Source organism: Solanum stenotomum, chromosome 8 (assembly GCF_019186545.1).
Source record: "Solanum stenotomum isolate F172 chromosome 8, ASM1918654v1, whole genome shotgun sequence".
Classification (NCBI taxonomy): Eukaryota; Viridiplantae; Streptophyta; class Magnoliopsida; order Solanales; family Solanaceae; genus Solanum; species Solanum stenotomum.
Window position 1 is genome coordinate 13,507,676 of NC_064289.1, and position 14,852 is coordinate 13,522,527.

The following is a 14,852-nucleotide window of genomic DNA, read 5'->3' on the forward strand; positions in this document are numbered from 1 at the left end:
AACATATACGTCCTACATGACAATTTATGTCATATGTGTATTGTGTCTCATATGATGCATGTATCTACTTGTTCAACTTTATATAAATTTAAGTACCTATTTAAATACACCCAATTGAAGAGTATAAATTTAAAATGAGATCAAATTAAAGAGCACATATTTTGTATTATATCATATTAAAACAATATGTTGGTGTGACATTTTAATATTAATAAAAATATATTATATGTCACATTATGTATCATGTTATGTTCATTGGTGGACTTACATTTGTGTCTCTTTACTCTCATCAATTATGGAAGAAAGTGGTCATTAGTTGTTAGTAACTAATGTAACCACCAAATCTTTATTTCACCCATTATTCTATCTTTATGTCTTGTAACTTATGTAGCATTTGGGCCATTTATTTGGCAAATTTACTACCCACTATCTTCATATTCATTGCAAGGAAGAATTCATCACCCATAAATAGTGTGGTCTTTCTTTGTGTTGGGTACAAGAAGAAATAACAAGAGATGTACAAGAAAAGATAGAGTAAAAAAAGATAAATAGTATTATATTGAGTGTATATTGAGGTTAGTGTAGTGAAAGAGAGAGTAGAGAGATAGAAAACATTCCAAGTCTTCAACTATATTCACTATACAAAATAAAATATTTATATGTTGAAGAAAGTATTCTTTTTGTGGAGCTTTGGACTCTTCAATTAGTCCGGAATTGTTTGAGTTGTATGACGTTGTTGGGCTGTTGTATCCTGAAGGAGATAAGTCAAGAGATATATTGTTGGATCGGTGTAGATTATGCCGCAATGGACTTGAATTTTCTTAAAAAGAACAAGATATCCGCGCCTCAACCTAAAGATTTATTTATTCATTTTTATTGTTTATAATTTATTATATTTATGGCATATTACACCAACACAATAACTTGTGTTTTGGTCAGGGTTCTAAAAGTACCTAGAAAAACTGCTTTTTTTCCACAAAGCTTCAACAAGCTATTATTTATAGGAAAAAAAAACATAACAAAAGAATAAGTCCATTCTAGTTTTTACATTTTGTAATTTAACCATTCATTTAGTTCACAAATGATCAATTCTTTAACTAAACTTTGAAATCATAAAGTGACAATTATTTTGAGATCAAGTGATAACTAAAATGGGAGTAAGTAACTTGGATCGGAAATTCTCTCCTCCACCCCCTATTTCTCTTCATTGAACGGAACATATTATAATTTTCATCACCAATAATAATAAAATTGATAGAATGCCACATATTTAATTAAAAGCCTCAAAATTCATAGTTTGAATATAATTTTTGTAAGGAGGACAATTTGTTCTTAAATTGTCTTACACGATAGAAATTCAAATTGATTAAAATTCTAATAAAAATACTTCGTATTAGAGTCAGAACATCAATTTTAATTTATGTTTCTGGTGCATAGTCACTTTCAAGTTTTATGTGACGTTACGTCAATATACTAGGACTAGGGTTTCCTCAACATATGAAGCAAATAAATAATGTAAAGTTTTTTAAGAGATCAAAGATATCTTTATATAAATTACTAGTTTCTGGACATATAAAAAACATTTTTTTAATACTTCTTTATTTATTTAACATTCTATATAATATATTTAAGACTATAAAATTAAGAGGGTGTTCAGGTAAGTCAGTTTTTAACTTCGGTAAATATTTGATAAATAAGAAAATAACTTCAAATAAGATGTTTCTATATATCTTTAATTTAAAATATAAATTCATTTTTTTAATTTTTAATTTCTCACATTAAATTAAAAGTACCAATATTTTCAAATTTTTATAAGGAAATAAAAGTGGTCCAACTTGATTAACTAGAGTACTGGACAGCTAGATATATACTCATGACAGATCTATTTTGCCAGACCCTAAATCAGCCTATCCTATGCTTCCGCCAATTTAAGTCGGCGCATATAATCCATATTTTTCTTTTATATAGTTTGAACATTTAATCCAAGTTGATCCAAAAAAATAACAAACTTATCTCGGTATATAAAAATATTTTTTTCATTTTAACTTATTATTTAATATAGTTATGATAAATAAATAAATTATAAATAAAGAAAATGACAATTTAAACAAGATAAGTTATATTCCTTTTATTCGCTTCACTTGTCCACGATGAATTTTACATTTTTATTTAAAATAATAATAAATAATATATATATTTATCATAATATGCATGACTATTAATATTTTAATTTTGTTTTTAAAAAATGATGAGGGAATTAGTAGTTATGTTAAAGGTAAAAAAAGGATAATTTTTTATTTCTAGTTACAAAATTTTCAACTAAAAATAAAAAATATTTTAATATAACAAACAAATAAAAATGAACGAGAAATAAGTTAATGTTCAATTCGAATTGACTCAATTAAATGTTAGCAAATTATAACTCAACTCGTCTATTGATTCTACTGATGCTAACCATCAAAATAGTCTGTTAATATTCTAATTGCGAAATCCTCAATCTTTTCACACCAAATCAATTTAAATAAGTATTAAATATTTAAAATTTATTTTCAATTAATTCATATCCTCATAGAAAGAGTCAAACTATAAAGAAAAATGCATCTAGTTCTAGGTGAACGTTTAATAGTAGATTTTAAGCATAAATTCTACCATTTGTATTTGAATATTTATCCGATAAAATTTTGAAAATTTGATCTTCAACTATTTTCAAAAAATCGATTCAAATCATTTTGTTTTATTTTTTAAAATTTTCATTTGTAAATATTTTAGAAAGATTAAAATAAAAAATATGTATAAATTTAACTTTCACTCACAGAACTTAAAAAAAATTAATTAAAAAATACATAACTAAATACAATTTCAAAAATTTAAAATTTATATACAATGAAACAAAAGACAAATACGTGGTACTCTACATTATTCTCTGCAAAAGCAGTCAGCCAAAACGGCTCCAATTATTGTCGTTTGCTCTATTATAAGTCGCTGTCCATTGAGAAGCCCATATTCAACCTCCACTCTCGGGTTAACTAGTGATCATGGTTAGTTGAACCACACTACCAATTTGTTTTCCTAATTACACCTCAAAACTTCCTCTTATTTACAATCCGACCATCATCTTCTCCCAGCTATAAATTTACCCTTCGAGACTCGCTAGGTTTGCCAAACTGAAAAGCCTTAGGGCACTTTTTAAGAGATCTATACAAACAGAAATTGTTTATATAGATCTTCAGCGAAAATGGCGAATTCCTCTAGAAGGCCTAGTGGGTCAGTGTTGCTTAAATCGGCGTTTGAGAGGTCAATCTCACCTACCGGCCGGTTCTGTAACACCACCACCACCGCAACTGATGCGATGTCGTTCGCTTCGTACAGCAACTCTAGTTTTTATTCCTCTCCGTCGACCGGGTGTTTCAATCGATCGGCTTCTCCGACGCGCGTGAATATTCACGCTCTGGCGCCGGTGAATTCTACGCCTAGCGTTAGGTTCTCCATTGACAGATCCATTTCTCCTCGGCGTTCCATGGCGGTGTCTCAACGTGATCAGGTGGTTCGAAAGCAGATTCCGAAGAGAACGTGCTTATGCTCACCTACGACACATCCTGGTTCGTTCAGGTGTAGTATGCATAAGAATGTGAAGAATACTCCTTCGATTTCGTATTCGCCTAGCCGATTGAATGCACGGAGATCGGCGATGACGAATTCACTGGTGCGTATCTGGTCTGTTGAAGGTGATTTGGTGAAACGAGCTTTGGCAGCTCTTATTAGGCCATCGTCGCATCATCAGAGACGTCGAGGTGACTTTCAACCGCGTCCTAGCCGGCTTTCCAGAATGTCCAAAGCTGATAACCTGTGAAATTTCCGTTTCCGTGGTGTAACAGGTTGGTGATTTTCATATATTAACTGAGGCTCATCTCTTGAGAGTTTTCCGGCGGTGGCGTCTGATCCAGGCTGCGGTTCTTACTACTCCGGTGGTGAAATGCAAGCTATAGGGCAATTTTGATGCAGTATGGAAGTAGTAGAATTCTCCCTTGTACATATGGTGTTGTTGCAGTAACTGATTGCAATTGAAGGACAATTTGAACTTTTAAAATCTAATTAAACAGATTAAAATTTAAAGCAAAAAATCAGGAATTCGGAACTTCGATTAAATATTAATTAACAAATCATGAGAAATTTGTGTGTGGACTTTTTTTGGTGTTCGATGAAGTGGCGTGACTTGTTTCTCTTTGTGTTCGTTCACAGCCTTTGTGTTTTCCGTCGTGTTTGGTGTTCACCGTTACGTTATGCAATGGCGTTTCCCGTTCGTTCGCCGTATATGCGTTCGTCGTGTTTTGGCATCTTTGCGTCATCGTTCGAGGTATTCCTTTTCTGTATAATTTTATTTACGTATTTAGTATTTATTTCTAGTTGAATTTGTTAATGTTATTCTTTTTGGTGTCCTTGTTTTCAGGTTCGGAGTATTCAGTGCCAATTCAAATTCTTGGACCAACGGAGAGTGGATGACGTGTACGTATATAACAATAGATCTTCGTAATTTTTACCTTACCCTTGTCTTGGAATCACGGAGGAAGATTGAAAATAAATGTTAAATTCAAGTGAGACATGTGAACATACTGGACAAAGTAAAAGGATCATGAAATGAACAAAAGAGGAATCTTGAGATTACAATAATGAAAACAATAATAGTAAAGGCTAAAAAGAGAAATACTCCCTCCGTCTCATTTTATGTGGCAATATTTGATCGGACACGGAGTTTAAGAAATAAATGAAGACTTTGAAATGTTTACCAAATTGCCCTTTAAAAAGTAGATTTTTTTTTCTCTCTCCTCATAAATGTATTGGAGTATTATTTTAAGATTAAGTGGGACCAACAAGGATAAAAGAGGAATTGTACCTTTATAAACTTACCATATAAGGAAATGTGACATTCTTTTTTGGACTGACCAAAAAGGAAATGGTGCCACATAAAATGGGACAGAGGGAATAATAATTTGGAAATTAAGTAAAGGAGAAACACCATTAATGAAAGCAAGAAAACGGGATACAGGCTGTACGTACTGGTATGGCCCAGTTAGGATGCCTGTGGGTCCTAAGCATGAACTTTCCCGAACATTTTGAACAGCTAATTTGGACATTCTAAAAGTCACGGTATGACTTAAAAATGGCTGGAGTTGGTTGGCATATTGAGGGAAAGATAGAAAATGAGGAATGAGTCCAAAAAAAGGGAGGTCTTGAGTAGTTCTTACTCCATTATCTCCCTTTTTGTTCATATTCATTCACGCTCCTATTCAATACTAATGGAAAAATCCACCCTTGAAAACCATATATACCAAACACTAGTAACACAAGACAAGTGCTAAGGAGTGGACTCGGAAAAAAAAGTTTTTGATTATCCACCTAAACACAACACCATTGGAATGGTGCCACCCCATTTGTTAATATCCATTAATATTTCTTGCAAGAAATCTACAATTATTTTATTTCTGAAGTAACACTTATTGTTCATTCTTGAACTGTATTTGACATAATTCTTTTATAAGATGGATTTCAACCAATACCTAAAGATCTTTAGCAACCACATAACTCATTCATCTGGTAAGAAGGTTGTTGACCTGGAAAAGACGTACAATAAAATTTCTAAGGAAGTTTTTTTTATAAAGGTGTTTGGAGTTTCGAGGTGTTTTTTGGCTTATATTAAAGCAATTAAAGACATGTATGATGGAACCAAAGATTTGGGTAGGAACTGTGAGAGGTGACTACTCAGAACATTTTTTGTTCATGACGGGGTTGCACTAGGGATCAACCCTTAGTATGTTAGGACGAATTAACATGGTATATTTAAGGAGAGGTGTTGTAATGTACGTTATTCGCTAATCACATATTATTGATTAACGAACACATAGAGGAGTTAGTTGTAGGTTGTAAGTTTGGAGACAAGCCCCAAATCTAAAGCTTTCAAATCAAGCAAGACTAAAACAAAGTACATGAAGTGCAAGTTCAGTGATGTAACACATGAAGTGGAGGTGGAAGTAAAGATCGATAAACAAGTCATATCCAAGAGAGGATGTTTCAAGTATCTTGGGTCTATAATCCAAGAAAACGAAAATATTAACGATGATTCACACATTGTATTGGAGTGGGTGGGTGAATTGTGGAGGTTCACATTTGGCATACTAAGTGATAAGAATGTGTCACTAAAGGCTTAAAAGTAAGTTCTATAGAGTGATGGTTAGACCTACTTTGTTGTATAAGGATAGAGCGCATGCCAATCAAGAACACACATGTTTAGAAGATAAAGTAGAGATATGAGGATGCTCAGTTGGATGTTTGGCATACTAAGAGAGATAAGATTAGAAACGAAGTTATACAAGATAAGTCTGACAGGATGAGGGAAGCTAGATTAAGATAGTTCGGACATGTGAAGAGGAGGGTTCGGATGCACCAGTAAGAAGGTGTGAGAGGCTGGCAATGAGAACAATGTTGAATAGGCTGATCCACATGAGAAGGATGAGCAAGAAACAATAAAGGCACCAATTCTGCTATGAGGTATGTAAGACAGAGGTTTCCAAACAAATGATATTCTCCTTCTGTTGATTACTTGTTACTAACAATGGCAGTGAGATTAGCTGTTTTGATAAGACAATGCAGGTTGATAGCAAGTCCAAGTGAATTTAGGAAATGGATGAAGAAGTATACTCACTCCACATAAATCAAACTTGGGACTTGGTCAAACTACTGGAAGGGAAAGACAAGTCAGAATAATGGGTTACAGGGTGAAACAAAAGCATATGGCAAACTAAGGTTTGGTAATAAGAGGTTTCCAACAAAAGGCATGTATGGATTTTACTGAGATTTTCTCCCATGTGGTTGAATTACCTACTGTTTGAATTTCGTTTAGTATTGTTGTGGCATAAGATTTATTATCATTTGTATTTTGAGCATTTAGACGTAAGGACAACCTTTCTCCATGAAGATCAAGATGAAAGACTAGTATATGTAAGAACCTGAAGTGTACATAGAGGCAGATAAGAAAAATCTGGTCTGTAGACTGAAGAAGAGTCTCTCTGGTTTGAAACAAGCACCAAGAAGTTTGACAGGTTTATGATGACTCATTGTTGTTACTTGAAGAAATTTATAAATTCATACATTATTTTGCTCCTGTATATGGCTGATATGTTAGTGACAGGTTAAAACATGTGGGGGATCACAAAACTGAAGGAAACTATATAAAGGGTAACTAATTGCCATAGTTAGCCACAAGAAAGTGAAAAAAAAAACAAATTAATGAACTAACCTACAAGTTTTAGTGATGTTTTCATGTTTCTCTTGGGATGAATTACTCCTATAATTTGTTTTCTTTCATATTTGTTCATTAACTACATGTTTTTATTTAAGGTCTCGGTTTGACTTTAGTGAGGAGAACGTTGAGACTCACGTAGTGTACTGACGTTCTGTTTTTGGAATCTACATTGACCTATGCCAATGTAGACGCAGGTTTCATAGACGAGCAGATTACAAGTTAGATTGCTTTATTTCAGAAGTTGATTTGGTGAGTTCCGCCCTTCACCGTGGAATTTCTTCTTCTTTTCAGTTAGAATTTTTTCAGCATTTTTTGGGTATTAGCCAGAAAATTTATGTCCTGTGCATTCCCCTTAGTGCTCCAGTAGAAAGTGTAGGCTCTTGGGTGAAGCCGGTATAGCAAACACTATTTGGGGCCTTATTTTTTTCAATAATAGTAGGTTTACAAATTATTATTATTATTATTTTCAAAATAGATTTGATCAATTGAAAGCATATGATTATTTTTAAAATTTTCTATTTACTGGGGAAAAAATTGAGAAAGTAACATGAGAAAAAAAAACAATTACCTTAACCACGATTTTTTTTCAAAATATAATGTTCCTCAGATATACATTTTTTAGCCTTATTTTCAAATGGTAAGTGTTAAGAAAAATGACATAAATAGAAGATAATATTTATTATACTCAATCAGAAGAAACGACTTGATTGTTTTCAAATGCATATATTGCTTACTAAATAATGTTGACAATTTTATTTAACATTTGAATATTCGGAAACAACTTTTTAAAATTAAAATTGATAAAATCCTAATAAAGATTGACAAAGTCTCAAACAGATACCCTCATAGGATGCATACTCCAGTTTAAACTTGCCTAACTCCGTGGAAGATATGTCTGAATCTGGAAGTAGGCCATTAAGAAGGACGGAGTCGGTATCGGTATAGTGACAATCATCTCTGGACCGGGCACTATCACTATACTATGCGATGCTTTTAACCAAAAAAATGGAAACGAAACGTCTTAGTGTTGTTCTTATAGAGTTTAATTGAAAAAAACTCATTAGAGAAAGTTGATTATAACAATTTTTTAGTAATTTCACATCTCAAAAAGTAAGAATAACTTAAAGTAAAAATATATACAAAGTTTTTTTTTAAAAATATTCAAGGACTCTTATTATGATTTTGTTTTAGACCATCAACGTTGTTGAGCCATTAACGCTTCATTAACATGTTTTTAGTAGGGTTATGGTTGTTCACATTTGACATCATTTGCTAATTGTTTAGATATTGCGATATATCTTTTGAATTATTTAAGATTTGTTGGAATAAAGTTTTGATTAAAAAATTTAGTTAAGGGAAAATTGTGCATTATAGCAACTATTAATTCAAAATAAATGTTATAGCTACAATTTCATTTAATTCCAATTCACAACAAACACATTGTTATTCGCCTATCTCCCCTGAATCTCGCTCACCACTCTTAGTTCTCTCCCTTGCCTCTCTCACTTTTATATAAACACAAATGTATAAATTGTGTTTGTATAAAGCGAGAGAGACTGCATATACAAATACAAATACATGTCTCTCCATCCTATACACTTAAAATTATATTAATACAAATCTTCATCTGCTCAGTTCTCTTTTGTCTTTCTCTCTCCAGCTTTATACAAACACAAATTATACAAATACAAATGTTTTAACTCGATTCGATCGTATACAAATTCAAATTTTATGCAGATATACAAGCACAATCATTGATACATATACATACTAGTTACATATATACAATTATCTAACCAATATACATTTACAATTCATCTCTCTCTACTATCTGCCCTCTCGCTTGCATCTCTCCTAATCTCGCTCGCCACTCTTGCCTAACACAAAGAACATATACATATAAAGCACAATTTTCATAGACACAGACGCTTGATTTATACAAATCGTCGCGATTTATACGAATCAGATGCTCCATAGCTAGTTTGCTATAGAGCGCAAATAGCAAAATTGTAGCTATAGAACACTAATATAATTTTTATGTTTGTTATTCCTAAAATTTACTCCAACTTAAAGACATTGAGCACCAGTTACGACTTATTTTTTTAAAAATAAATCATGACAATATGTACAAAATATTTCTAGGCAGTGAAAGTTGTGAGTAGATTCATCATGTCAAATCTTAGTACAAAATACTGAAATATTGTGAAGTGGATTTTGAAGTACATTTTAGCAATAAAAGGTTTGCACCAAGATGTTGTTGATTCAGATATGGCTGGACATCTTTCTCGTGGAATTTAGAGTTGAAATTTATATGATTCCACACAGATCAGAGATATTTACTTAATAGGAAAATGGCCTCCCACAACCATCATCCTCTTTAACACTCAATTTAAATGGCTGTTACATATTGTTTCATAATATATCTTATTATATTATAATTTTCTATATTATTTTAATGAATATAATATTTGGATAAATTATATCATTTTTTTTGGCGTTACATAACGTTATACATACGTAATTTAAAAAATAAATTTACTAGAAAAATAGGGTATAAGATAGAGCTATAAAAAAAAAGATAAAATATAATTAATAAAAAACAAGTAAATACAAAATAAAAATTCTGTTAAGAGGTATACATTAAGGACCAATATAGCCCACCTTCTATAGATTAAGGATCCTTTTCATCATTTTTCTAAATCATTTGGGTTTCTTGTAATTCTAACATAACTCTGGCATCATAAAAAAACTGATTCAGAATTTTACATTTATGAATTTTGCTCTTGATCATAAATATACCGTGAATCAATTTTTAATTTGTAATTTTTGCACACACAATATTTTACAATATTAATGGATTTTTTTTCTTCTAAAGTTATAACCAAAATTCCAACAAATATTTTCTAAAATAATTATTACTGTTGAAACGATTAATTTAAAGCCAAATTGAGAGGGTCCTCAGAATGTTTTGTTCGAAATTATGGTGGGCACGTCTTGCAAAAAAAGAGAACATGAAACGTAGAAACAAACATGGAAGAGAAAGGAAAAGAAAACAAATCCAAACAAACAATCATTGCAGATTTGCTTTATTTGTCAATATTTCCTTTTCTCTTCCATATATATCAATCGATTAATTGTTATCGATCGACTATATATATGAATCAAGGATAATCTTTTATTTCAAGATAGTGATACGTTCTAAAAAAAGTGAAGGAGAAGCTTTCATATGATCTTTTTGTTGGGAGAGTGTGTTCATCGTGTATTGAGGTAATCTAATTTTCTTTTTCTCTCTTTCAAATTTAGGTTACATTTCAACAAGGCATATCTAATTCCATAAATCAAAATTACATCTGTACAATTGAGTTTGATGATCATTTGCCATGAACATGTTTGAAAAGATTTGGTCTTTATTTCATTATTTTCGATGATTCCGCAGCATCGTTATAGTTATTTATTGATTTTCAGGACAAAATTATAAGTTGATTTTGGGGCTATTCTAATTAGATTAGCTTATTGGAGTGACAAACCATGGGGAAGCCAACTGGGAAGAAGAAAAGTAATGTAAAATCAAAGTCAAATGATGGAAATGTGAAGCATAAATCAAAAGCATTTGATGAGGACACAGCTGTGTTTATCAAGATGTCTAAAGAACTGAAGGAAGAAGGGAACAGGTTCTTTCAGAAACGCGATCACGAGGGAGCCATGTTGAAGTATGAGAAGGCACTCAAATTACTTCCTAGGAACCATATTGATGTTGCCTATTTGCATAGCAACTTGGCTAGTTGCTACATGCAAATGGGGCGTAGCGAGTTTCCAAGAGCTATAAATGAATGTAACTTGGCACTTGAAGTTGCTCCCAAGTATAGCAAAGCTTTGTTGAAGAGAGCAAAGTGTTATGAATCATTGAATAGGCTTGATTTAGCTTTAAGAGATGTGAACCATGTCTTGAGTATTGAACCTAACAATTTGACTGCTTTAGAGATTGCAGACAAGGTTAAAAAGGAAATAGAAGAAATACTTAAAGTTGAAAATAAAAAGTTAGTCTTACCCCTTCCAGAATCTGCCAATGTTGTGAAGGATAGCATGAAAAGGGAGAAGAAGAACAATAAATTTGATAGAAAGAGGATAGTTGACATCAAGGAAACTAAGATTGACGGAGTCGAAGAAAAGAAGGCCGAGGACAAGGTGGTAGTGGAGGAGAAGAGAACCGTCCAGGGAGAAAAAACGATGACAAGAACAGTGAAGTTGATTCTTGGAGAGGATATAAGATGGGCACAGTTACCAGTTGGTTGCAGTATTCGACTTGTGAGAGACATAGTTCTAGATCGATTTCCAAATTTGAAGGGTGCACTTATCAAGTACAGGGATCAAGAAGGTGATTTGGTAACTATTACAACTACTGATGAGCTCAGGTTGGCTGAATCATCTGTTGATCTTCAAGGTTCTTTAAGACTCTACATCAAAGCAGTTAGTCCAGATAAAGAACCTATGTATTTGAGGGTTGAAGAAGATGAGAAATCGAGCATCTGCAGATCAACTATAGTAAAAAAGGATGGGGAACTGAATAAAGGGCAAATTTGCCCTGAGAACTGGTTTGTCCAATTCGCAAGGCTATTCAAGAACCATGTTGGAGTTGATTGTGACTCGTATCTGGATCTTCACGAGACAGGAATGAAATTATATTCAGAAGCTATGGAGGACACAGTTACAAATGAAGAAGCAGAAGAGCTTTTTGACATTGCTTCAGCTCAGTTCCAAGAGATGGCAGCTTTGTCTTTGTTTAACTGGGGAAATGTACACATGTCTAGAGCAAGAAAAGAAGTATTTTTCACAGAAGAGGGTTCTGGGGAGACGGTGTCGGAGCAGCTTAAATCTGCATATGAATGGGCAGAAAAAGAATATGAAACTGCAGAAATGAGGTATGAAGAAGCTCTTAGAGTCAAACCAGATTTCTACGAAAGCCTTCTTGCACTCGGTCAGCAGCAGTTTGAACAAGCAAAACTCTCATGGTACTATTTGGTTGGGAGTAAAGTAGAATTAGAGACAGGGACATGTGCAGAGATCTTGGAGCTATATAACAAGGCTGAGGATAGCATCGACAGAGGGATGGAAATGTGGGAAGAGATGGAAGAACAACATCTAAATGGACTCTCGAAATATGAGGAATATAAAGCTCAATTGTACAAAAGGGGCTTGGAGGGTATACTTAAAGATAAATCATCTGAAGAAACTAAAGAGCAGACTGAAAACATGAGGTCTCAGATTTACCTGTTATGGGGAACCATGCTCTACGAACGTTCCGTGGTGGAATTTAAGATAGGATTACCAACCTGGGAAGAATGTCTAGATGTTGCAGTAGAAAAGTTTGAACTAGCTGGAGCATCACATTCTGATATTGCAGTCATGATAAAGAACCACTGTTCCAATGAAACTGCTCTCGAAGGTAAAATATGAGTGAGATATTTGTTAACTGGTCTTTTTATGTTTCTCTTGAGTGATTTTCTTTAACATATTGCACCTGTTCTATTCCAGGGTTCAAAGTTGATGAGATTGTACAGGCATGGAGTGAGATGTATGATACAAACAGGTGGCAGACTGGGGTGCCAACTTTCAGGCTAGAACCATTGTTCCGCCGTCGGGTTTCAAGCCTTCATTCTATACTGGAAAATATTTGAATTGCAAAGCTATGATACATTAAAACAAAGACTATTGGTATCACCTCAACAAGTTTATGCAGTGATATACTTCCCATGTCAATATGTAAGTAACTGCTTCCTAGAGTAGTGTGTCCTTTACATGCTAATGCTATTGTGACTTAAAGGTGGTGAGAATAACTCGAAGCATGTTACCCTTGAGGTTTCTGATGCTTTTCCTGTCTTTTCTTTCCATTCTTGAGTTATTACAAGAAAAATAAAACCATAAAAGAGTAACTCGAATGGTAAAATAGGAAAAGGAAGAAGATAATATTTGGAGATGCATGTTACTCTGAATAAGATTTCATGTGATATTTTCTTGATTGACAATGTTATCATCTCAAAACAAAGATTTATTTATGTGAACTCTTGTGATTGTTGTGGTCTGTGTCTTGGGCTTTTGCCGTATCGTCACTTCAGTTACAAGTCAGAATGTCATGTTAGCTTCGGTTGGAACAGGACATAATAAAGGAGCTAAAATAGAAAGAAAGTTTATTTCTGGATCCTCTTTATTGAAGAAGCAGAAGTTAAATAGGATTGGCCAAGCTTCTGTGAAGCCAGAAGTGCTTATTTTTAGAGCGTTGAGGTGTTTGGCTAAGCTTTTAGGAAAAAAATATGTGTTGTTGAATCTTGAGTAGTAGCAAAAGCTGTTTTTCAAAAGATGAAAAAAGAAGCTTTTCCCAGAAGCACTTTCAGAACCTTAGCCAAGCACAAATTGGTTCCTCTAATATTGGCAAAAGTGCTTTTCAAGTAAATTTGTCAAACAAAAACTGCTCCTCTTTAAAGATACTTTTTCGGAAAGCACTTCTGACAAAAAAACACTTTTCAAAATAAAAAGATTTTTAAAACTTGGCTAAACGGGCTATAAATGTGAAGAATAGAGTCCTAACTGCAGAAAATCTGACAGTGAAACAACTCATATGAAAGCCTCCTCTAAAAGTACTGCCCAGTAGTAACTGAAAACTCAGTTAAAAGATACTGATTTTAATCAACTGCAGCATTATCGAACCAAAAATATTCAGTTATAGCTACTAATGAGAAGTTCCTTTTGATTGTCATTAACAAATACCCTTGTGGAAGGGGCTTTTTCCTTTGAACAACATCTTCCCAAGAACCCTGAATAATTTTTGTTTAGAATCCTGGCTCATAAAAAGTGCATTATTGTTGTTGTTATGCTAGTTATCCATGGTACAAAATAAACTACAAATCTACCTAGCACTTGAATGTAACTCTGCAATACAGTCCAGTTTGCATGTTATGAAATCTTCACCAATTTATTAGTCTTGGAAAGTTTTTGATGACAAGGGAACTCACAGTTGCTACCCTTTGGGTGCGCACAGGGTAAACCATGCAGACCTAACTTGTCAAAGCTAAAGTCTTACATTGCCTGATGATCCTAGTTTTGGCTGATGAAGATGTCATAAGTTGAGGAATGTCCTGTGCGCAATTTTTTTTATTGCAGCTGCATAAGAACCTCTCTCTATTGCTTTTGTTTTACTGGGAGAGGGATCATACATATTTTTTCTAATAACCGTAGGGGTCGTTGGTGTGATGGATAAAAGAAAATAGTCCTGGGATAATTTGTTAGTTCCTTTTTATTCCTTGTTTGGTTACAAACTATGGGATAACTTATCCCAGGATTAGCAAATAGTACTGGGATAAGTTATCCTTCCCTCTAGGTGGAATAACAATATCAGGATAACATATCCTGGGATAAAAAATTAAAATGACAAAAATGTCCTTCAAATCCTTTCTATCATCACTTTTGTTAGTATGGCTACTTCCTCTAGTTTAATCAAGTGTTTTAGTGAATTTTGGTCAAATTTCTAGAGTTTTTGCTGTTAATTTTTTTCACTTTTGAT

The 14,852-nt window shown here is 33.2% G+C and overlaps 2 protein-coding genes across 4 annotated transcripts; both read left to right on the forward strand.

Annotated features, from left to right (window-relative positions):
* The first annotated feature begins 3,119 nt into the window (after positions 1-3,119).
* LOC125872731 (uncharacterized) lies at positions 3,120-4,066 on the forward strand. Its single transcript, XM_049553507.1, has one exon. The coding sequence runs from the start codon at positions 3,236-3,238 to the stop codon at positions 3,848-3,850; it is 615 nt and encodes a 204-aa protein (XP_049409464.1). The 5' UTR covers positions 3,120-3,235; the 3' UTR covers positions 3,851-4,066.
* Positions 4,067-4,193: 127 nt separating this feature from the next.
* Positions 4,194-13,035, forward strand: LOC125872716 (protein PHOX1-like). 3 transcript variants are annotated; one of them, XM_049553483.1, is made up of 5 exons: positions 4,194-4,354; positions 4,448-4,503; positions 7,486-7,546; positions 10,763-12,740; positions 12,830-13,035. In XM_049553483.1, the coding sequence occupies exons 4-5, from the start codon at positions 10,826-10,828 to the stop codon at positions 12,970-12,972; spliced, it is 2,058 nt and encodes a 685-aa protein (XP_049409440.1). In that variant the 5' UTR covers positions 4,194-4,354; positions 4,448-4,503; positions 7,486-7,546; positions 10,763-10,825; the 3' UTR covers positions 12,973-13,035. The 3 variants fall into 3 exon arrangements, with proteins under 3 accessions (XP_049409440.1, XP_049409442.1, XP_049409443.1); XM_049553485.1 differs by lacking the exons at positions 4,194-4,354; positions 4,448-4,503 and adding exons at positions 4,986-6,831; positions 6,944-7,094; XM_049553486.1 differs by lacking the exons at positions 4,194-4,354; positions 4,448-4,503 and adding an exon at positions 4,986-6,831.
* Positions 13,036-14,852: the final 1,817 nt, after the last annotated feature.

Excerpts from the sequence above, each read along its gene's own strand:
- LOC125872716 (XM_049553483.1), top strand. The coding sequence starts at position 10,826 with ATGGGGAAGCCAACTGGGAAGAAGAAAAGTAATGTAAAATCAAAGTCA. Across the intron at positions 12,741-12,829 it reads CAATGAAACTGCTCTCGAAG|GGTTCAAAGTTGATGAGATT; the intron begins GTAAAATATGAG and ends GTTCTATTCCAG.
- LOC125872731 (XM_049553507.1), top strand. The coding sequence starts at position 3,236 with ATGGCGAATTCCTCTAGAAGGCCTAGTGGGTCAGTGTTGCTTAAATCG.